This window comes from Salmo salar, chromosome ssa19 (assembly GCF_905237065.1).
Source record: "Salmo salar chromosome ssa19, Ssal_v3.1, whole genome shotgun sequence".
NCBI classification, from domain to species: Eukaryota; Metazoa; Chordata; class Actinopteri; order Salmoniformes; family Salmonidae; genus Salmo; species Salmo salar.
In genome coordinates this window covers 60,741,942-60,765,730 of record NC_059460.1, presented here as the reverse complement: position 1 = coordinate 60,765,730, position 23,789 = coordinate 60,741,942, and the positions used below count along the sequence as shown (strand labels likewise).

Sequence of the window (23,789 nt, the reverse complement as noted above, 5' to 3'; positions counted from 1 at the left end):
CTGGCTTTTTTTATGGCGGTTTTGAAGCACTGGCTTCTTCCTTGCTGAGTGGCCTTTCAGGTTATGTCAATATAGGACTCATTTTACTGTGGATATAGATACTTTTGTACCCGTTTCCTCCAGCATCTTCACAAGGTCCTTTGCTGTTGTTCTGGGATTGATTTGCACTTTTCACACCAAAGTAGGTTCATCTCTAGGAGACAGAACGTGTCTCCTTCCTGAGCGGTATGACGGCTGCGTGGTCCCATGGTGTTTATACTTGCGCACTATTGTTTGTACAAATGAATGTGATACCTTCAGGCGTGGAAACTGCTCCCAAGGATGACCAGACTTATGGAGGTCTACAATTCTTTTTCTGAGGTTTTGGCTGATTTCTTTTGATTTTCCCATGATGTCAAGCAACGAGGCACTGAGTTTGAATGTAGGCCTTGAAATACATCCAGAGGTACACCTCCAATTGACTCAAATGATGTCAATTAGCCTATCAGAAGCTTCTAAAGCCATGACATCATTTTCTGGAACTTTCCAAATTGTTTAAAGGCACAGTCAACTTAGTTTATGTAAACTTCTGATCCACTGGAATTGTGATACAGTGAATTATAAGTGAAATAATCTGTCTGTAAACAATTGTTGGAAAAATTACTTGTGTCATGCACAAAATAGATGTCCTAACCGACTTGCCAAAACTATAGTTTAACAAGAAATCTGTGGAGTGGTTGAAAAAGTAGTTTTAATGACTAACCTAAGTGTATGTAAACGTCTGACTTCAACTGTAGTGGGATGTAAGTAAGTGTGCATTTGAAATGGCAAGTGACAGGCAGGTTTATGTGGAACGGGGAACTTTGACTAGTGGAATGGGGAAAAGAATGGTCAGTTAGGCTACATGGAGAGAATATTATTGAAGTTGCATGGACGGCACTCACGTGTGGAAGCCTGGGCGACCTTGAGAACCTTGTCAGGCCCTGTGGAAAGAGTAATACAACAGGGATGATTGTAAATAAGGAAGACAAATTAAATGTTTTCATAGTATGACATTTTTATCGATTTGCACACACGCACTTTAATACATCCTCTATGCATTCAGGTTGTCCACTTTTCAGAATCCTCCTTTCAGGGATATATTATGTCTTATAAAATCACATGAACCTGTTTCCTAAGCCCCCATGTTATTTCTTTGATCATTATCTAAGTGTTGCTAGGGATGGCATCTTTGCCACGCAGACTGAATCTGTTAATTGGTCCTGCATTGGATGGCGGCTGGATTCCAGAGAGAGTTCTTCTCTCTTCTGCCGTGGAGGGAAATTGCCAGCAACGTATCGCAATTACGGGCTGCGACTATGACACTTTACACCCGAAACTTTAGTTTTGTCGAAGCCTATCTTCACATATTCTGAGTACATGTTTTCTCTCTGACAGTACGGTTTCTTGTATGTACAATATACAGCAGCATAATCCTTGCTTTCTCTTTGATCATAACACACGGCACAGGGAGCTCAGGAAAGTGACAGTAAGCCTCCTTGGAGAAAATACAAGTATCTCCCTTACTGCCAATAAAAAGAAATGCAATAAACAGGCTTCCTTTCTTAGATTTCTTTCAGTGACAACATCGAGTCTTTTGGTAACAATATTGAACAATGTATATAATATAGGTGAGCTATTACTGGAAAAAGAAGGGCTCATCTTTCACACTGGGGGAAAAGTTTTCCAAAGGGAGAAAGCCTCCCTGAAGCTAATGGGAATGTCATTACTGACATTAATTGTTATCAATTAATGCAAAAACTTATGCATTTCAAGTCCTGCCAGTGGCCCACATAGCAAATAGATTTAGAGAGAGTTCAATCAAATATTGTTATCTCTTAACTCAAAAGAGAGTGTGGTGACTCTGTAGGCTGTGTGTGTGTGTGTGTGTGTGTGTGTGTGTGTGTGTGTGTGTGTGTGTGTGTGTGTGTGTGTGTGTGTGTGTGTGTGTGTGTGTGTGTGTGTGTGTGTGTGTGTGTGTGTGTGTGTGTGTGTGTGTGTGTGTGTGTGTGTGTGTGTGTCTGCGCATGCCGTGCGTATGTCCAAAAAACTGCTAGTGAGAAAGTGATAGGGGCTATTGTCTGTGAGTGTTTGTGTGTGTGGACAGTGGAGAGGGGCCTGGCTACCAGTGTGGAAGTTAAGTATCTATAACAGAGTTTTAGAACTGCTTATGAGTATATTATGGACTCTTATAGTCAGTGTAGTACTATTATAAGGCATTATAAAGGACATTATAATAAGCATTATACCCTTGGCTAAAGTGTTATCCAGATTTTCAGCACTGAGTTCTCCTTCAGTCTGTGCGTGGTTGAAGTCTGCACCCCTGGCCTCATGCCAGAGCCCACTTCGAACAGATGGTGAGAGGGACCTAGAGCATTGCTCAGACCCAAAACCTGATTACAAACCACTTTGCGGGCCTGCAATTCAACGCACAGTGTTGAAGACAGACAGTGCAAGGCTGCCAAATGAATGAGAAACAACTATCATTTCATTTCAACCAAATGCCTTCATTTCATTTCTTCTTGTGCGCGATGCTCAAATTGCTACACCCCCCGAAAACACATAAAGAATACATTTGAATCCAATCCGAACGCTTGAACATATGTAATATCAACGTCGCTCAAATCTCGTTTCTGAAGACATGAAAGGAAACGAGATGAAATGCATGCAACGTGATGAGGGAAAAAAACGCTCAAATAATCCAAAATATGACAAGGCGGCAATATAAAGACTTTGTAAAAATTACACGCCTTTGACTGATGAAAGCTTAGCTAGTAGCTATTTCTTCACGTCTGTCATTTGATTCGCCATGTTGTCAAACCACAAGGGGTTTACAAAACTCCATTCCCTTCTATTGTTTGGAAGAGATTGAGGGGAGTCTGTGAGCTGACGCCAGCATAAGGACTACATACCACAGTCATAACTCAAACCTACGGCATTTATGTAGTACAGACACATTTAGTAAATACTTATGTTAACAACTGCAAGACATACTAAAAATATAAAGCATTTCTGAAATTCTTATGAACAGTTTATGAAGGTGACATGTATGGGTTATGAATGTGTTATGAAGTCCTTATATAGGTACCCTTCAAGTAAAGCACCAGACTTTCCTCTGTTTACAGCTTTTCCAAAGTAATCACACACTAATTACATTTTTGTTGTTGTTGTTGCATTGTGTGAATTAAGCAACTGTTACTTGTTCTGGGGTAATGACCGCTGTGGGTAGAACATGCCCTTAGGCACAGATCTAGGATCAGCTTCTCTCCCCAACCCCTAACCTTAAACATTAGCGGCGAAAACCACAAACCTGATGTTAGATTAGCATCTAGGGACAAGTTTATCCCACTCTGTTATGTGTAGAGTGGGACTAGGATATGCGTGGCAGTAGCACTGACAAATAGAATTGCCATGACAATAAAGTCACCGAATTTGATTGGTCAAGAGAGGATTGATCAATTGTGCAGAAGGAACGTCAAGGAGAGTGACAATGACATGAGGCATTTTAGTGTAAAAACAGCCTATGTAATGGTTTGCATTATTCACCTCTAAAAATGTTGTATATGCGATTTTACATGCGCATAGCATCAACTTCTTTCATTCAAATGTTTTTAGAGTTTTGTTAGAGGTTGCTGTGGAGGTGGTGTGTGTGTGTGTGTGTGTGTGTGTGTGTGTGTGTGTGTGTGTGTGTGTGTGTGTGTGTGTGTGTCTCACCTCTGCCTCGCTGCCCTCTCTCAGGTTGTATGTGAGATTGTGGAGGATATCTGCGGTGAACAGGCTGGCGTACTCCGGGTAGAACTCCAGCACCTCCCTTAGAGCCCGCACACTGATGTACTGCAGGTCGCAGTAGGTCAGCGCCTTCACGTCCGCATTAGTCTTGATCACGTGATCCGTCCCCGGCAGGTCGGAGCCAATCAGATCCCCCTTCCCTGTAACCAACCAGTCAGCAACATACAGTACGACACGTGTTGGTGCTGCTGAGGAATCATTGGCCCTGTCCAGAAAACCCCCTAGCCTGTACCCCATAGGTACTTGTGGAAATCTCCTCTAGTACCCCCAGCCAGTTCTAGTACCCCAGCCAGTTCTAGTACCCCAGCCAGTTCTAGTACCCCCAGCCAGTTCTAGTACCCCCAGCCAGTTCTAGTACCGCAGCCAGTTCTAGTACCGCAGCCAGTTCTAGTACCCCAGCCAGTTCTAGTACCCCCAGCCAGTTCTAGTACCCCAGCCAGTTCTAGTACCCCAGCCAGTTCTAGTACCCCCAGCCAGTTCTAGTACCCCAGCCAGTTCTAGTACCCCCAGCCAGTTCTAGTACCCCCAGCCAGTTCCAGTACCCCCAGCCAGTTCTAGTACCCCAGCCAGTTCTAGTACCCCCAGCCAGTTCTAGTACCCCCTGCCAGTTCTAGTACCCCCTGCCAGTTCTAGTACCCCAGCCAGTTCTAGTACCCTCAGCCAGTTCTAGTACCCCAGCCAGTTTAGGTTCCTCCAGCCAGTTCTACTTTTTTGAACAAATCCAGTACTAGCACACGTTATTCAACTAGTAAAGGACTTGATGAGCAGTTAACCAGTCGAATCAGCTGTGCTAAAAGAATAATAGATCAAATGAGTGGATCTGGGTACTCGAGGAGAGGTTAAGGAAACTCTGGTATAAGCAAGGTGATCAAATGTTTATCATATTCCATCCCCACTAGTCTCTCTTCAGAGTAGGTTGAAGTTGCCCCTAGACACTGATCTTTGGTCAGTTTAGCATTTTCCCCACTAATGGTTAAGGTTTGAATTGAGGGAAGTGAAGTGAAGCTGATCCTAGATCTGTACCTAAGGGGAACTTCACCCTCTCTCTTCAATCCCAAATATGACCTACAGATGACAATGACCTTTGTCCCCTATACTAACCTAGGATGGCCAGCACCATGCTGTCCTTGAGCACCTCCAGGGAACCCGAGCAGACAAAGTAGTTAGCATGGAGCGCGTCGCCCTGCCGGATCAAGTACTCGCCAGGGGCGCAGAACGAGGTCTTGATGTGGAGGGAGAGCGAGCGCAGACAGCCACGGCTGGCCCCCTCGAACACGGGCAGCTGCAGGATGTCCTTGTTCAGGTGCATGGCGATGTCGGCCCGCAGCTCGTCCGGGAAGTCGTGCAAGAGCTGGAACGGAGAGAAAGAGGACGGGAGAGAGAGAGAGGGAGGGAGGAGTGAGGGAGAGAGAGCGAAAGCCAGCGGGAAAGCGAGAGAGAGAGAGAGAGAGAGAGAGAGAGAGAGAGAGAGAGAGAGCACTTGACCAATGTAAAAAGGACCATGTCAACTTGTCAATATGGCTACCATATAGTGTGTTGTAATAGAGTAGTGGCTGGAGGGCACACAATTAAAGTTGTAAAATGTATTTTCATGTAAAACCAAAAAATATTATAATGTATATTACTGTCTTAATTTTTGCTGCACCCCAGGAAGTGTAGCTGCTGCCTTGGCAGGAGCTGATGGGGATCCATAATAAATGCAAAATACAATAAGATAGCATAAAGCTGAAATGGATCAGTGTGTTTTATGCATCGTTCTGTTGTTGTATTGTGGTTGCATTATGGTCGTATGGCCTTACCTCGTTGGCATCGATGCCATTGTTAACGGACCAGGTGGTCTGGAAGTACTCCAGCATTCGCTGTTTGAGCTGCTGGGGCAGACGGTGAACCCTGATGAAGTCCTTCAAGTCCTTCATGCGCGTGTGATAGAGGGAGCGCCGGGAGTACATCCGCTGGATGATGGCCGTCACGTTACCAAATACCACCGCATGCATCAGGGCTGGGGGGGGGAGAGAACAGAAGAGGAGAGGAAAGGAGAGGAGATGCAGAGGAACAAGACACACATTTTACATCCCCATAACCACAGTGCGACTTACAAATGAGAAGACGCCAAATTGCATCCAAACTTTGGGCCTGGACCTGGCATGCCCGCTTGCCCGGGTGACAGCGCCAAACCAGGGTGCCACACTCACCCCCTATGAGCATAGTGCAGATAGAGAAGATCTTCTCAGCGTCAGTGTTGGCACACACGTTGCCGAAGCCCACGCTGGTGAGGCTACTGAGGGTGAAGTAGAGGGCAGCGATATAGGAGCTGCGTACTGAGGGTCCGCCCAGTGTGCTGTTGGCGTATGGAGTCTCCAAACGCTTGCCCAGCTCATGGAGCCAACCTGGAGGGTAGGGGGTGTACGGGTGAGACCAGGTCAGAAGGTCAGCATTCATATAACTCCAAGCCACGCTTACTTGTATAACTTAGGGTTTAAAAACAAATAAATAATTAGTAATCAACATTGAGAATTCAGACAAGTTGTGCTGGAAGAAAACTGGGCTGGGGAGAGAGAAAACATTATTTTTTGTGAACAAATATTTCATTTTGTCGACATTATAAAACAAATTGTTGTGGAAATCTGTTGCAGCTCAGGTCGACTACAAAACCCTGAATGCAACACTCTCTCTCTTGGCTGGCTGGCTAGCTAGTTAGCGAGCTAGCAAACTTAGCTAAACACAATAATACTAAAGTTAAAATCAGCATGTGAAGTATCTAGCAAGCTGTAAAGTCGCCTAAACAAACTGCACTATCAATTTAAGAGTATATCTCACCGAGTTCAACTTGCCAGAGCGAGTGCAGAGTATGTCGCTATTGCAACAATGGGCCTTTCCCACATTTCCCAAAGACACAGGGCACATTGTGAGATTGTACTTGAGGGAGAAGCTGAGTTGAATAATTTGGTACACTTTTTAAATTGAGCACATCTAAGTGAAACATCTACTTAGTCATGACGATATAAACGGATGGATGTGTTCTAGACAAGTATGCCCATACCATCTATTGGCTGATTTGGCGATCTGGAGTGCAGGTAATTGTTATAAAAGCATTATGTAATGTGATAGGGAATAACACACTATCTCCAGTGACGAGAACCATGAAGTATGACGCTTTCCGACACAAGTTCCGGATTTCACATACGGACCACTTAGAAGTTAAATCACGGGGTGCATTTTTATTTGAACCACTGAACATAGGCTTCCAACAAATTGATAGGACTTCCATGATTTTTATTTCTGGGGGTGGATCATGCCTTTAAGAGCGATGTTCTGGATGTGCAAGAGGAGACATTTCTACTCTAATACTGTAAAATAAATGCTGTTTGTATCGTTAGAGAGCAAGCGTGAACATCTTCTGTTGCGGTACACTGCCTATGTCACTGTTCAGGTGGTCTGTCATCAAAGACTTGGAGTGATGGGGGCGTTGGCAAGGCACTCGCTGGTTGCCACCCTTGCCAGGGCACACCAAGAGTCAGGAAGCTGGCATGGACTTAATGGAGCTGGTGGAATGAGGTTGTGTCCTCCACGGATAAATAAGGCCCAGTATTGCTTTCCTTTGACGCACACCTGAACACATGCACACACACACTTACGCATGCCTACACACACACACACACACACACACACACACACACACACACACACACACACACACACACACACACACACACACACACACACACACACACACACACACACACACACACACACACACACACGGGGCTGGAGACTTACATTTGGTGCATCTATCGAGTATGATCAATGTGTGGGTGCGCATTGCGTGTGTGTGAATATGTCTGTACACCCCAGGCCCTAGTATTTGTGTGTGTCTCCCCTCTCAAGGGCCCTCACCTTCCTCACTCAGCCAGCCAGACTCACCTATGTCCCAGGTGTCTGGGTCGTTGTTTTCCATCTCCTTGCGTCCAATGATGTACCAGATGCAGGCCATCCAGTGGGCCAGCAGGGCGAACATGGACATGAGCAGGGTGAGCACCATGGCACTGTACTGGGAGTAACGGTCCAGCTTCTGGAGAAGCCTCAACAGCCGCAGCAAGCGAACCGTCTTCAGCAGGTGGACCAGGGAGGTCTGGGACCAAGAGGACAGAGAGGACAAAGATAAGAACAGATTTTTATTTTATTTTTAAGATTCATTTTGAGAGAGTGGAGTAAGTTGTGTAGATCATTGAAATTAAATTGTAATTTACATTTTTTGAATTAGAATTGTTTTCCACATTCACTTGGTGTGGAGTAGGTTGAAGATAACTGAAATTAAATCTGAATTAAATGTATTTTTTTACATTTAAGGCAACATTCATGACAGCAAAATGTGGAAACTATGAAAACGAGCTGCCAGAACAGCTCCAATGCGCCTTGGAATAGATTCTACAATTGTCTGGAACTCTGTTGGAGGGATGCGACACCATTCTACCATGGGAAATTCCATCATTTGGTGTTTTGTTGATGGTTGATGGAAAACGCCGTCTCAGACGCCTCTCCAGAATCTCACATAAGTGTTCAATTGGGTTGATATCTGGTGACTGAGACGGCCATGGCATATGGTTTACATCATTTTCATGCTCATCAAACCATTGAGTGACCACTCGTGCCCTGTGGATGGAGACGTCATCTTGGACGAGACCACTCCCATTAGGATAGAAAATGATTCACCATAGGTTGAAGGTGATCACTCAGAATAGCTGTGTATTTATTACGGTTTACCTTGCCCTCTAAGGGGTTGAGTGGACATTAACCATGGAAAATGCACCCCAAACCATAATAGAGTTTAAACTTAATTTACTCAAGTGCACCCTTTATTTTGACAGTTACCTATATATGTGTATACCAGTGGTAAACTTTTTCATCAGGGATCCCATTTTTACACAACAATGACCCCATTTTTTTGCAATTATTTCTCACGACTCTACCCCAAATATAATGACACTACCTTAAAAATTGAAACATTTAGATTTTTACATCAACAAATAACCTTACATTCATTACATTTGTATCCCTTATCAATAAAGACATTTACTCAATACAATTGTATTTTTTTAAATATCTTAAAATATATATATAGTTTCTTATATAATAATTATCCTATATAATAATTTTTGGGGGAAAAAATTACAACCTAACGTTGAATATCACTGGTGTATACTATACAGCACGTGTCGAACTCATTCCACGGAGGTGCGAGTGTCTGCGGGTTTTAGATCCTCCCTTGAAAACTAAAAACCAGCAGATACTAGGCCCTCCATGGAATGAGTTTGATACCCTTGCTATACAGGTACCTGTTTATATATCTACCAAGCATGGTGATGTTGAAGGTATGGTATGTGTACAGGTACATAGTGTAGGTGTATATACAACCTCATATATATCCACCACAGTGATGTTGAAGGTACAGTAAGGGAAAAAAGTATTTGATCCCCTGCTGATTATGTACGTTTGCCCACTGACAAATAAATGATCAGTCTATCATTTTAATGGTAGGTTTATTTGAACAGTGAGAGACAGAATAACAACAACAAAAATCCAGAAAAACGCATGTCAAAAATGTTATAAATTGATTTGCATTTTAATGAGGGAAATAAGTATTTGACCCGTCTGCTAAACATGACTTAGTACTTGGTGGCAAAACCCTTGTTGGCAATCACAGAGGTCAGACGTTTCTTGTAGTTGGCCACCAGGTTTGTACACATCTCAGGAGGGATTTTGTCCCACTCCTCTTTGCAGATCTTCTCCAAGTCATTAAGGTTTCGAGGCTGACGTTTGGCAACTCGAATCTTCAGCTCCCTCCACAGATTTTCTATGGGATTAAGGTCTGGAGACTGGCTAGGCCACTCCAGGACCTTAATGTGCTTCTTCTTGAGCCACTCCTTTGTTGCCTTGGCCGTGTGTTTTGGGTCATTGTCATGCTGGAATACCCATCCACAACCCATTTTCAATGCCCTGGCTGAGGGAAGGAGGTTCTCACCCAAGATTTGACGGTACATGGCCCTGTCCATCATCCCTTTGATGCGGTGAAGTTGTCCTGTCTCCTTAGCAGAAAAACACCCCCAAAGCATAATGTTTCCACCTCCATGTTTGACGGTGGGGATGGTGTTCTTGGGGTCATTTGTAGCATTCCTCCTCCTTCAAACACCACGAGTTGAGTTGATGCCAAAGTGCTCCATTTTGGTCTCATCTGACCACAACACTTTCACCCAGTTGTCCTCTGAATCATTCAGATGTTCATTGGCAAACTTCAGACGGGCATGTATATGTGCTTTCTTGAGCAGGATTTCAGTCCTTCACGGCGTAGTGTGTTACCAATTGTTTTCTTGGTGACTATGGTCCCAGCTGCCTTGAGATCATTGACAAGATCCTCCCGTGTAGTTCTGGGCTGATTCCTCACCGTTCTCATGATCATTGCAACTCCATGAGGTGAGATCTTGCATGGAGCCCCAGGCCGAGGGAGATTGACAGTTATTTTGTGTTTCTTCTATTTGCGAATAATCGCACCAACTGTTGTCATCTTCTCACCAAGCTGCTTGGCGATGGTCTTGTAACCCATTCCAGCCTTGTGTAGGTCTACAATCTTGTCCCTGACATCCTTGGAGAGCTCTTTGGTCTTGGCCATGGTAGAGAGTTTGGAATCTGATTGATTGATTGCTTCTGTGGACAGGTGTCTTTTATACAGGTAACAAGTTGAGATTAGGAGCACTCCCTTTAAGAGTGTGCTCCTAATCTCAGTTTGTTACCTGTATAAAAGACCCCTGGGAGCTAGAAATCTTTCTGATTGAGAGGGGGTAAAATACTTATTTCCCTCATTAAAATGCAAATCAATTTATAACATTTTTGACATGCGTTTTTCTGGATTTTTGTTGTAGTTATTCTGTCTCTCACATTTCAAATAAACCTACCATTAAAATTATAGACTGATCATTTATTTGTCAGTGGGCAAACGAACAAAATCAGCAGTGGATCAAATACTTTTTTCCCTCACTGTATGTTACAGATGCGACCAAATATATTGGCACCCTTGCACTTTACAATGGAGTGCAATGGAGCCGAATGTTCTGTTTTCTGTTTTTGAACCTGGTTGAATGGCTATTTCTACCCTGTAGCAGTGGCGACCTGTCATTCAGGGCAGGTGGGGCAGAGCCCAACCTGTTTTGAGCCCCACATTTCTAGCAAATAAAATAAATTTCTATAAATAAATAACACATGTTGTGGCTTGCCTGTTTTGCATGTTATTTTGCCATTAATACGTGTCACATCAGTTTCCAAACAATGTAAAAAAATATATATACTGCTAAAAAAAATAAAGGGAACACTTAAACAACACATCCTAGATCTGAATGAAAGAAATAATCTTATTAAATACTTTTTCCTTTACATAGTTGAATGTGCTGACAACAAAATCACACAAAAATTATCAATGGATATCCAATTTATCAACCCATGGAGGTCTGGATTTGGAGTCACACTCAAAATTAAAGTGGAAAACCACACTACAGGCTGATCCAACTTTGATGTAATGTCCTTAAAACAAGTCAAAATGAGGCTCAGTAGTGTGTGTGGCCTCCACGTGCCTGTATGACCTCCCTACAACGCCTGGGCATGCTCCTGATGAGGTGGCGGATGGTCTCCTGAGGGATCTCCTCCCAGACCTGGACTAAAGCATCCGCCAACTCCTGGACAGTCTGTGGTGCAACGTGGCGTTGGTGGATGGAGCGAGACATGATGTCCCAGATGTGCTCAATTGGATTCAGGTCTGGGGAACGGGCGGGCCAGTCCATAGCATCAATGCCTTCCTCTTGCAGGAACTGCTGACACACTCCAGCCACATGAGGTCTAGCATTGTCTTGCATTAGGAGGAACCCAGGGCCAACCGCACCAGCATATGGTCTCACAAGGGGTCTGAGGAGCTCATCTCGGTACCTAATGGCAGTCAGGCTACCTCTGGCGAGCACATGGAGGGCTGTGCGGCCCCCCAAAGAAATGCCACCCCACACCATGACTGACCCACCGCCAAACCGGTCATGCTGGAGGATGTTGCAGGCAGCAGAACGTTCTCCACGGCGTCTCCAGACTCTGTCACGTCTGTCACGTGCTCAGTGTGAACCTGCTTTCATCTGTGAAGAGCACAGGGCGCCAGTGGCGAATTTGCCAATCTTGGTGTTCTCTGGCAAATGCCAAACGTCCTGCATGGTGTTGGGCTGTAAGCACAACCCCCACCTGTGGACGTCGGGCCCTCATACCACCCTCATGGAGTCTGTTTCTGACCGTTTGAGCAGACACATGCACATTTGTGGCCTGCTGGAGGTCATTTTGCAGGGCTCTGGCAGTGCTCCTCCTGTTCCTCCTTGCACAAAGGCGGTCCTGCTGCTGGGTTTTTACCCTCCTACGGCCTCCTCCACATCTCCTGATGTACTGGCCTGTCTCCTGGTAGCGCCTCCATGCTCTGGACACTACGCTGACAGACACAGCAAACCTTCTTGCCACAGCTCGCATTGATGTGCCATCCTGGATGAGCTGCACTACCTGAGCCACTTGTGTGGGTTGTAGACTCCGTCTCATGCTACCACTAGAGTGAAAGCACCGCCAGCATTCAAAAGTGACCAAAACATCAGCCAGGAAGCATAGGAACTGAGAAGTGGTCTGTGGTCCCCACCTGCAGAACCACTCCTTTATTGGGGGTGTCTTGCTAATTGCCTATAATTTCCACCTGTTGTCTATTCCATTTGCACAACAGCATGTGAAATGTATTGTCAATCAGTGTTGCTTCCTAAGTGGACAGTTTGATTTCACAGAAGTGTGATTGACTTGGAGTTACATTGTGTTGTTTAAGTGTTCCCTTTATTTTTTTGAGCAGTGTATATCATCCGAGTTAATAAAGCCACATACACACATGGTCTTTTTGTGTTTTCCAGAGCAAGGCAGCTCCAAAATGCAGGTGTTTCAGCCTAGCTCAGTGCTTTCTGTGGTGGTGGGGCGAGCCAGCAAAAAATAGGAGCATTGCGCCGTGATTGGCTCAGTGTTCTGTCACTCATAGAGGACACTACGTCATCGCCAAGTTTAAGTCCTTAGTAAGGGTAGACATCCAATCTTCAGCCCATTGGGTCCTGCCATAGAGTTATGTTACAAGTGCCCTTCCAAGAAGGCTCAAGGTCATTGGCCACAGATAAAATGACGTCAAATCACGTTGTGTGTACAGTAGCTTTGATTGGACGGATCATGTCAACATCTTACTTTCAAAATCTTAGCTAGCAGTCATCATCATGAATCAAGTCGACAATCTACTGGCAAATCCTTTTTAATCCTTGTCATATGGAGAGAAATAATTAAGAGAAATTATAGATAAAACTATCGGTGCTCATCGGCCATTGGACATAAAGATTACACAACAAGTTGGACATCGCAAATTCAACATGAGTCGTTTGGAAGGAATCAGTGGCGAACTGCAAGCATTGCAAAGCAACCAGTAGCCTGCTATTCAATGGAGTGGCTGTGTATTTTTTTCCTCAGTTCCCACTATAAATCCAGAGAATGCCAGACTTTGATGACAAAGTTTGATTAAAAAAATTGCCCACAAAGGACTGCCGCGCCACCGTCAGTGAGCACATCACAAGCCAAGGTGAATCCAAAAATGTCTTGTATGCTGCTGCATAAATGATGTAATACGCAAGGGAGATATGTATACAGTAGCTAAGAAAGTAATACTAAGTGTATGTTGTGTAGTAAGCTGATAGTAGCCCATGTGCCTCACCCTAATGATTTGGTCTATTTTCACCTCTTAATTTTGCCTAACGTTACTGTTCTGACTCGGTGGTGCTGCACATGTAGCCTATAACCTGTTTATGAGAAATCTCATCATCTAATATTGTAAGAGGTTTCATTGTCTGCTTATATGCCCCCTTTATTTATCCTACGGTTCTGACTTGGTGTACAGGGAAAATACTGTAAGAACGACCCATGTTCTGCATTCTGTTGCTGTACATTTCAAAAGTGCTGAACACATAGTTATATTGACTATGTCCATCTTACTCCAGCTCGCTCATTAATGTCTTCATCGAAATTACGGAATGCCTCTTCTCTGCTCATCGTTCCCTTATGCCATAGTTTGTACATCTCAATTAACAGTAGCAACCACATTTGTTTAAGCAAGTCAGCCATATCAGCTATGTTTTTTAAATAGGCAGTATACGAGGCTGAATTAACTGTTGCGCTGCCAGACAAGGCTCCTCTGATAGCCAGGTGTAGCGGTGGTAAGGATTCACTCCATTGTGCTGGAAAGAAAGCTCTGCTGTTGGGCCAGCTTTATGTGGGCACCACTTGTCGCCGTTATAGTGCAATTAATGTTTTGTTTAGTGTTGTGTAGTGTCTTTGCTGGCATGCATCTAAAAAAATTGGGGGGAGTTTGCCCCACCAAGATTTACATGCTAAAATTGCCACTGCCCTGTAGGCACCTGCAGCTTACCAAAGGTATTATAAATTACACTTGCTGAGAATCACTTGCCTCCAACCAAATTAATTAGAATTTATCCAGGCCATTTTTTTATTCTTTGAAGTGAATTTGTATGTGTATAGGTACAGTAGAGTGTATGTGAATATACGACCTCATATACCCACCACAGTGATGTTGAAGGCATAGAGCAGGTCAAAGGGCAGTGCAGCCACCAGGTCGACAAAGAACCAGGTGGTGGCGTAGTGGATGCAAATGGAGCGTGCCTCGTACACCACCTGACCCGACGTGCTCACAAAGGATGTTCGGAAGTTCAGGATGATGTCTGTGTGAAATAAATAATATGAAATAAGTGATAAGGTTCCAAAATAGCTAAATGTTTGCTTAGTGGTCACAGAAATGTTTCAGTCATGGTAGCATAGTGGTCACCCAACCCTTGGGGAAAACTCTGTGCATGCTTTTGCTCCAGCCCTGCACTACAGGACCTAATTCAACATATATCTCACCAAGAGGTGTTGTCGTTTCTGGCTGGAGCAAAAGACTGCACACCCAAGTTTTTCAGGACCAGCATCCGACCTGGGTTCAAATACTATTCAGGTATTTCAATTAATTTCACATTCATTTCGTAGTAAGTATTTGGATATTTTTTCTTAAAAATAGTTGAATATTGGAAATACACTTGGAAAGTATTGGTATGTATTTGAAAATACTAAAATACAGAGACAAGGGTATTTCCAAATACACATATTTCAATATGTCTGTTAGGTCCTATGATATTTGAAATATACTTGGAAACAATTGTTGAAAATAGTTTCAAATATTATTTATAGGAAATCATTTGAGAATACTTTCAAATACTTCAAATAGAAGTAATTCAGCCAAATATACTGCTCAAAAAAATAAAGGGAACACTTAAACAACACATCCTAGATCTGAATGAAAGAAATAATCTTATTAAATACTTTTTTCTTTACATAGTTGAATGTGCTGACAACAAAATCACACAAAAATAATCAATGGAAATCCAATTTACCAACCCATGGAGGTCTGGATTTGGAGTCACACTCAAAATTAAAGTGGAAAACCACACTACAGGCTGATCCAACTTTGATGTAATGTCCTTAAAACAAGTCAAAATGAGGCTCAGTCGTTTGTGTGGCCTCCACGTGCCTGTATGACCTCCCTACAACGCCTGGCAATGCTCCTGATGAGGTGGCAGATGGTCTCCTGAGGGATCTCCTCCGAGACCTGGACTAAAGCATCCGCCAACTCCTGGACAGTCTGTGGTGCAACGTGGCGTTGGTGGATGGAGCGAGACATGATGTCCCAGATGTGCTCAATTGGATTCAGGTCTGGGGAACGGGCGGGCCAGTCCATAGCATCAATGCCTTCCTCTTGCAGGAACTGCTGACACACTCCAGACACATGAGGTCTAGCATTGTCTTGCATTAGGAGGAACCCAGGGCCAACCGCACCAGCATATGGTCTCACAAGGGGTCTGAGGATCTCATCTCGGTACCTAATGGCAGTCAGGCTACCTCTGGCGAGCACATGGAGGGCTGTTGGCCCCCCAAAGAAATGCCACCCCACACCATGACTGACCCACCGCTAAACCGGTCATGCTGGAGGATGTTGCAGGCAGCAGAACGTTCTCCACGGCGTCTCCAGACTCTGTCACGTCTGTCACGTGCTCAGTGTGAACCTGATTTCATCTGTGAAGAGCACAGGGCGCCAATGGCGAATTTGCCAATCTTGGTGTTCTCTGGCAAATGCCAAACGTCCTGCACGGTGTTGGGCTGTAAGCACAACCCCCACCTGTGGACGTCGGGCCCTCATACCACCCTCATGGAGTCTGTTTCTGACCGTTTAAGCAGACACATGCACATTTGTGGCCTGCTGGAGGTCATTTTGCAGGGCTCTGGCAGTGCTTCTCCTGCTCCTCCTTGCACAAAGGCGGAGGTAGCGGTCCTGCTGCTGGGTTGTTGCCCTCCTACGGCCTCCTCCACGTCTCCTGATGTACTGGCCTGTCTCCTGGTAGCGCCTCTATGCTCTGGACACTACGCTGACAGACACAGCAAACCTTCTTGCCACAGCTCGCATTGATGTGCCATCCTGGATGAGCTGCACTACCTGAGCCACTTGTGTGGGTTGTAGACTCCGTCTCATGCTACCACTAGAGTGAAAGCACCGCCAGCATTCAAAAGTGACCAAAACATCAGCCAGGAAGCATAGGAACTGAGAAGTGGTCTGTGGTCCCCACCTGCAGAACCATTCCTTTATTGGGGGTGTCTTGCTAATTTCCACCTGTTGTCTATTCCATTTGCACAACAGCATGTGACATTTATTGTCAATCAGTGTTGCTTCCTAAGTGGACAGTTTGATTTCACAGAAGTGTGATTGACTTAGAGTTACATTGTGTTGTTTAAGTGTTCCCTTTATTTTTTTGAGCAGTGTAATTTGAAAATCATTAAATAAGTATATTCATTAAATAAGTGTTTGTATTTAAAATACAAATATACTGCTCAAAAAAATAAAGGGAACACTTGAACAACACAATGTAACTCCAAGTCAATCAAACTTCTGTGAAATCAAACTGTCCACTTAGGAAGCAACACTCATTGACAATAAATTTCACATGCTGTTGTGCAAATGGAATAGACAACAGGTGGAAATTATAGGCAATAAGCAAGACACCCCCAATAAAGGAGTGGTTGTGCAGGTGGAGACCACAGACCACTTCTCAGTTCCTATGCTTCCTGGCTGATGTTTTGGTCACTTTTGAATGCTGGCGGTGCTTTCACTCTAGTGGTAGCATGAGACGGAGTCTACAACCCACACAAGTGGCTCAGGTAGTGCAGCTCATCCAGGATGGCACATCAATGCGAGCTGTGGCAAGAAGGTTTGCTGTGTCTGTCAGCGTAGTGTCCAGAGCATGGAGGCGCTACCAGGAGACAGGCCAGTACATCAGGAGACGTGGAGGAGGCCGTAGGAGGGCAACAACCCAGCAGCAGGACCGTTACCTCCGCCTTTGTGCAAGGAGGAGCAGCAGGAGCACTGCCAGAGCCCTGCAAAATGACCTCCAGCAGGCCACAAATGTGCATGTGTCTGCTCAAACGGTCAGAAACAGACTCCATGAGGGTGGTATGAGGGCCCGACGTCCACAGGTGGGGGTTGTGCTTACAGCCCAACACCGTGCAGGACGTTTGGTATTTGCCAGAGAACACCAAGATTGGCAAATTCGCCACTGGCGCCCTGTGCTCTTCACAGATGAAAGCAGGTTCACACTGAGCACGTGACAGACGTGACAGAGTCTGGAGACGCCGTGGAGAATGTTCTGCTGCCTGCAACATCCTCCAGCATGACCGGTTTGGCGGTGGGTCAGTCATGGTGTGGGGTGGCATTTCTTTGGGGGGCCGCACAGCCCTCCATGTGCTCGCCAGAGGTAGCCTGACTGCCATTAGGTACCGAGATGAGATCCTCAGACCCCTTGTGAGACCATATGCTGGTGCGGTTGGCCCTGGGTTCCTCCTAATGCAAGACAATGCTAGACCTCATGTGGCTGGAGTGTGTCAGCAGTTCCTGCAAGAGGAAGGCATTGATGCTATGGACTGGCCCGCCCGTTCCCCAGACCTGAATCCAATTGAGCACATCTGGGACATCATGTCTCGCTCCATCCACCAACGCCACGTTGCACCACAGACTGTCCAGGAGTTGGCGGATGCTTTAGTCCAGGTCTGGGAGGAGATCCTCAGGAGACCATCCGCCACCTCATCAGGAGCATGCCCAGGCGTTGTAGGGAGGTCATACAGGCACGTGGAGGCCACACACACTACTGAGCCTCATTTTGACTTGTTTTAAGGACATTACATCAAAGTTGGATCAGCCTGTAGTGTGGTTTTCCACTTTAATTTTGAGTGTGACTCCAAATCCAGACCTCCATGGGTTGATAAATTGGATTTCCATTGATTATTTTTGTGTGATTTTGTTGTCAGCACATTCAACTATGTAAAGAAAAAAGTATTTAATAAGATTATTTCTTTCATTCAGATCTAGGATGTGTTGTTTAAGTGTTCCCTTTATTTTTTTGAGCAGTGTACTTAAATAAGAATGTATTTGAACCAAGGTCTTAGTCTGACCAGGACACATACTATCTATCTTGGAAATGTATCTACTACAGGAGAAACACTGGGTCAGATGTAATTACTGGACATAACAGATAATACAGTTAAGACTAAGAGAACAGCAAACCATAATTAAGCCAAATCCTGACGTGATTATTTCCAATCTCTTGCCTCCTATTCCCTAGATCCTACCGCCTATAGAATATCTCCATGGTGATGTCGTTGACGTTGGTGGAGCAGGTGGCCGCTTTCAGCTCCTATTTCCTATCCCTTATCTCCTACAACTTACCTCCTATCTCCTCCTATCCTTTCACCTTATCCCCTTATTTCATAAGAACATCTCCATGACAGTGTGGTTTTTGATGGAGAAGCATCCAATGTCCTATTCCTTATCTCCTACAACCTTCCCATCTCCTATACCTTTCCTTTCTTTTTCCCTTACTCCCTTACTTCCTCACCCAGGATGAAGAGCATTTCCTCAACAATGTCGTTAACAATGATGGCACGTCCTATTTCATATTCCTTACTTCCTATATCCTACAACCTACCTCCTACCTCCTATTCCCTTACTCCGCCCATCTCCTCACCCAGGATGAAGAGCATCTCCACGGCGATGTCGCTGACGATGGTGGCGCGGGCGGCCGTGTCCAGCTCGTCGTAAGGCGTGAAGCAGACGTTGTAGGGCACGGTGACCGCCACATAGAAGGTGGCCAGGAGGATCATCCAGTCCCATAATGCCTTGGATACGCTGTAGTGAAGCAGGATGAAGCGGGACTTCTGCACCGCCGCTACCTTATACTCCGGGAGGGACGAGGGCTTCTCAAACATGTTCTGGTGGAGGGAGAGAGAGAGATGTGTTGGTAGAATGATTAAAGGATGAATGGGATTGTGTGTGAAGTGAGGTGTTGAATAAGCTCTTGACCAAAACAGTCATCCACTTGGGCCAGTTTCTCATTGTTTCTGCTACATATCATGAATCCAAAGGTATCACATTTGTCCATCAGTGCCCTATCAAAAAACGAGGTCCTCCGATCAAGATGACTTCCTGTGAGGGAGGAAGTGAGGCGACGATGAAGGGGAAATGACCAACTACGCCACACTGAGCATCTGAATGACATGCATGATTTCAACTCTTCCTTCAACATCCCCTCATCCAAAAGTCATCAGCTATTTCTGCCCAAGTGTATTTCTCAACTTTTCTAATCTCGTCTCATTAAAGACAAATGAGAAAAGTGCCGAATAGACTGAACTTCGCCATAAAAATTTGAAATTGCACTTATTCATTCCCCCCTCGTTATAATTTTTGATTGAGAAAGCTAATCATGGGTGAGATATATTATAATACCATAGCGAATCGGAGTGTCCATCCGGGGTTGGCATAATGACAGCGCAGATCTGACTATTGGACATTATAGCCATAACAATGTTGAGGAGACATTAAGTAAAGCTATTACCTTGGACAGAAATGAAAGAGGAGTGAAGGGAAACAGAAAAGGCTAAATGGATCAAGGACTCCAGCCACCCAACCCACGGCCTGTTCACCTCACTGCCATCTAGAAGGCGGAGACAGTACAGGTGCATAGAAGCATTTCTCGGTCTCAGCTTGTATCTCCAGGCCATCAGACTGTTAAACAGTCATCACTAGCTGGCCTACTATACCCTGCACCGTAGGGACTGCTGCCCTATGTACATAAAGTCATTGAACACTGGTCACTTTAATAATGTTTACATACTGTTTAACCCACTTTATATGTATACACTGTTCTAGTCATGTTTCATCCTATATAACTACTGCTGTGCACACCTTTTCCATGTATATACTGTCCATACTGTCTACACACACACTATATATATATATATATATATATATATATATATATATATATATATATATATATATATATATATATATATATATATATATATATATATATATATATATACTGCTCAAAAAATAAAGGAAACACTTAAACAACACAATGTAACTCCAAGTCAATCACACTTCTGTGAAATCAAACTGTCCACTTAGGAAGCAACACTGATTGACAATACATTTCACATGCTGTTGTGCAAATGGAATAGACAACAGGTGGAAATTATAGGCAATTAGCAAGACACCCCCAATAAAGGAGTGGTTCTGCAGGTGGGGACCACAGACCACTTCTCAGTTCCTATGCTTCCTGGCTGATGTTTTGGTCACTTTTGAATGCTGGCGGTGCTTTCACTCTAGTGGTAGCATGAGACGGAGTCTACAACCCACACAAGTGGCGCAGGTAGTGCAGCTCATCCAAGATGGCACATCAATGTGAGCTGTGGCAAGAAGGTTTGCTGTGTCTGTCAGCGTAGTGTCCAGAGCATGGAGGCGCTACCAGGAGACAGGCCAGTACATCAGGAGACGTGGAGGAGGCCGTAGGAGGGCAACAACCCAGCAGCAGGACCGCTACCTCTGCCTTTGTGCAAGGAGGAGCAGCAGGAGCACTGCCAGAGCCCTGCAAAATGACCTCCAGCAGGCCACAAATGTGCATGTGTCTGCTCAAACGGTCAGAAACAGACTCCATGAGGGTGGTATGAGGGCCCGACATCCACAGGTGGGGGTTGTGCTTACAGCCCAACACCGTGCAGGACATTTGGCATTTGCCAGAGAACACCAAGATTGGCAAATTCGCAACTGGCGCCCTGTGCTCTTCACAATTGAAAGCAGGTTCACACTGAGCACGTGACAGACGTGACAGAGTCTGGAGACGCCGTGGAGAACGTTCTGCTGCCTGCAACATTCTCCAGCATGACCAGTTTGGCGGTGGGTCAGTCATGGTGTGGGGTGGCATTTCTTTGGGGGGTCGCACAGCCCTCCATGTGCTCGCCAGAGGTAGCCTGACTGCCATTAGGTACCGAGATGAGATCCTCAGACCCCTTGTGAGACCATATGCTGGTGCGGTTGGCCCTGGGTTCCTCCTAATGCAAGACAATGCTAGACCTCATGTGGCTGGAGTGTGTCAGCAGTTCCTGCAAGAGGAAGGCATTGATGCTATGGACTGGCCCGCCCGTTCCCCAGACCTGAATCCAATTGAGCACATCTGGGACATCATGTCTCGCTCCATCCACCAACGCCAACGTTGCACCACAGACTGTCCAGGAGTTGGCGGATGCTTTAGTCCAGGTCTGGGAGGAGATCCCTCAGGAGACCATCCGCCACCTCATCAGGAGCATGCCCAGGCGTTGTAGGGAGGTCATACAGGCACGTGGAGGCCACACACACTACTGAGCCTCATTTTGACTTGTTTTAAGGACATTACATCAAAGTTGGATCAGCCTGTAGTGTGGTTTTCCACTTTAATTTTGAGTGTGACTCCAAATCCAGACCTCCATGGGTTGATAAATTGGATTTCCATTGATTATTCTTGTGTGATTTTGTTGTCAGCACATTCAACTATGTAAAGAAAAATGTATTTAATAAGATTATTTCATTCAGATCTAGGATGTGTTATTTTAGTGTTCCCTTTATTTTTTTGAGCAGTGTACATACATACATACATACATACATACATACATACATACATACATACATACATACATACATACATACATACATACATACATACATGACATACATACATACATACATACATACATACATACATACATACATACATACATACATACATACATACATACATACATACATACATACACACTCAGGAACCTGAAATTGCTTGTTCAGATATTTCGTATAATTTCATTTATTTGTTACTTTCTGGAATATGTGCGTATTGTTTTTTGGGGGGGGGGGTCAGCCTGGGTAATTAAGTATGAAATGTAATTTCCCTGGTATGTGTCCGGGAGGCGGCGAGCACCGTTGTGCTGCTGTGTAATCTTCTTAATGAGGCTCCTCGGGATGGATAGCCCTTACGTAGGGAAATAATTGGGGGAGCAAGGGAATTGTGGTCGCACAAAAAAAGGAGGGAGAGGAGGAGAGTGGCGTAATTATAACATTCCTAATTTTGTATGTGTGTGGGGAATAGTAAACGAACAAACATTTTGCTAGTCCCCACGGGGGGGGGAAAGGAGGGCAAGAAAAAAATTCAAGGAAAAGGAATTTTTAAAATATAAAAAGATTGGGATCAATTAGGAATTTCTTAATTTAAACCCAAGAATTTAAGTTAGAATTTGCATTGGACACACCTCAGAGGAAGCAAAATTGGAATATAATTTAATTCAAAGAAATTCAACAGACGTGAAATAAAGTAATTCCTTTGACAAATATTTTACCAAAAGCATCTGTTACATAATTTAAAAAGATATACAGATACCATTTCAAATATGAACTTGATTATAACTCAGATGTCAAACAGTATTTTTTTGTGATGAGATGTTAGATTGTTCTCTTCCATTCTGGAGTCTTTGATTTGATCTAATGCATTCTGGGAAATTTATTTTTTCTAACATTTAAGTGAAATTTGAATTATTGTAGACAACCTACAAAATTATACAATAATATTTATAGTTTTAGGAGAATGAGTTAAAAAATGTAATATTTCAACCATATGTTATACATGGTATTGTTTACCATACATGATGTCAACATCCACATTTGTATAGGGATGTGTCTCCATACAGTACATAACAGCCATTTGAATAGCCATTACCCATTTCATTTTCATTGAATAGAAATTCTACCTTTAATTAAAATTCTGCTTCCTGTGAGGTGTGGTCAATTCAAATTCAAGAATTCAATTGAAAATAAAGAGCACTTCGCAACTCAATTCAGAATTGACCCCAACCCTGGTGCGTGTGTGTGTTGTAAATGTCGGAATTGTCCCCAAACCATCACCTCATGACCCATAATGACAGGCTCCTCTCGATTGTGTAAATGTGCAATATAAAGGGAAGAAGAAAAGAGGAACACTTCACAGTTACAATGACCATGTGTTATTTACCACTTGTTTCGACTGCTGGGATGTTTCCCCCAATTCAATTAAGAAGTTGAATGGCACTGAGGCAAATCCTAAGGAAAAGCCAAGCTGCTCGGGCCGATTTAATGTTTTTTTTTTGAGCGAATGAGTCAGGGACGTCAGCGAACGCTGGGACTTCTTTTTTAATTTGGCTCACATTACATCACCGGGATCGGGTCAATCCATCCTTCCGTTCGACAGCCAACAGAGCACGTCCTAGTGTTGATGAGAGGCGAAAAATCCCGCTGCGGGCACCAAGTGTTGCTAAATCTCCCTGCAGCAACAGCTGATCTTTGTACTTCATCAAACTTCACCCAGGCAACCCTAACGCGTATATCCCCCAGCATGCTTTGAGCTGAGAAAAACAAACCATGACACAGACAGATCATGGTCTCCCATGGTCTCTTGATGAGGTAGCCC

At 44.4% G+C, this 23,789-nt stretch overlaps 1 protein-coding gene across 1 annotated transcript in view; it reads right to left on the bottom strand.

Annotated features, from left to right (window-relative positions):
• Positions 1-23,789, bottom strand: part of kcnh4b (potassium voltage-gated channel, subfamily H (eag-related), member 4b) — a 72,284-nt gene that overhangs the window by 9,478 nt on the left and 39,017 nt on the right. Inside the window, exons 5-12 of the mRNA XM_014158742.2 lie at positions 19,008-19,251; positions 14,467-14,624; positions 7,729-7,936; positions 6,000-6,194; positions 5,607-5,806; positions 4,909-5,158; positions 3,733-3,947; positions 924-962 (exon numbers count right to left, since the gene is read on the bottom strand). Coding sequence (XP_014014217.2) covers positions 924-962; positions 3,733-3,947; positions 4,909-5,158; positions 5,607-5,806; positions 6,000-6,194; positions 7,729-7,936; positions 14,467-14,624; positions 19,008-19,251 — 1,509 coding nt within the window. The remainder of the gene's footprint in view (positions 1-923; positions 963-3,732; positions 3,948-4,908; positions 5,159-5,606; positions 5,807-5,999; positions 6,195-7,728; positions 7,937-14,466; positions 14,625-19,007; positions 19,252-23,789) is intronic.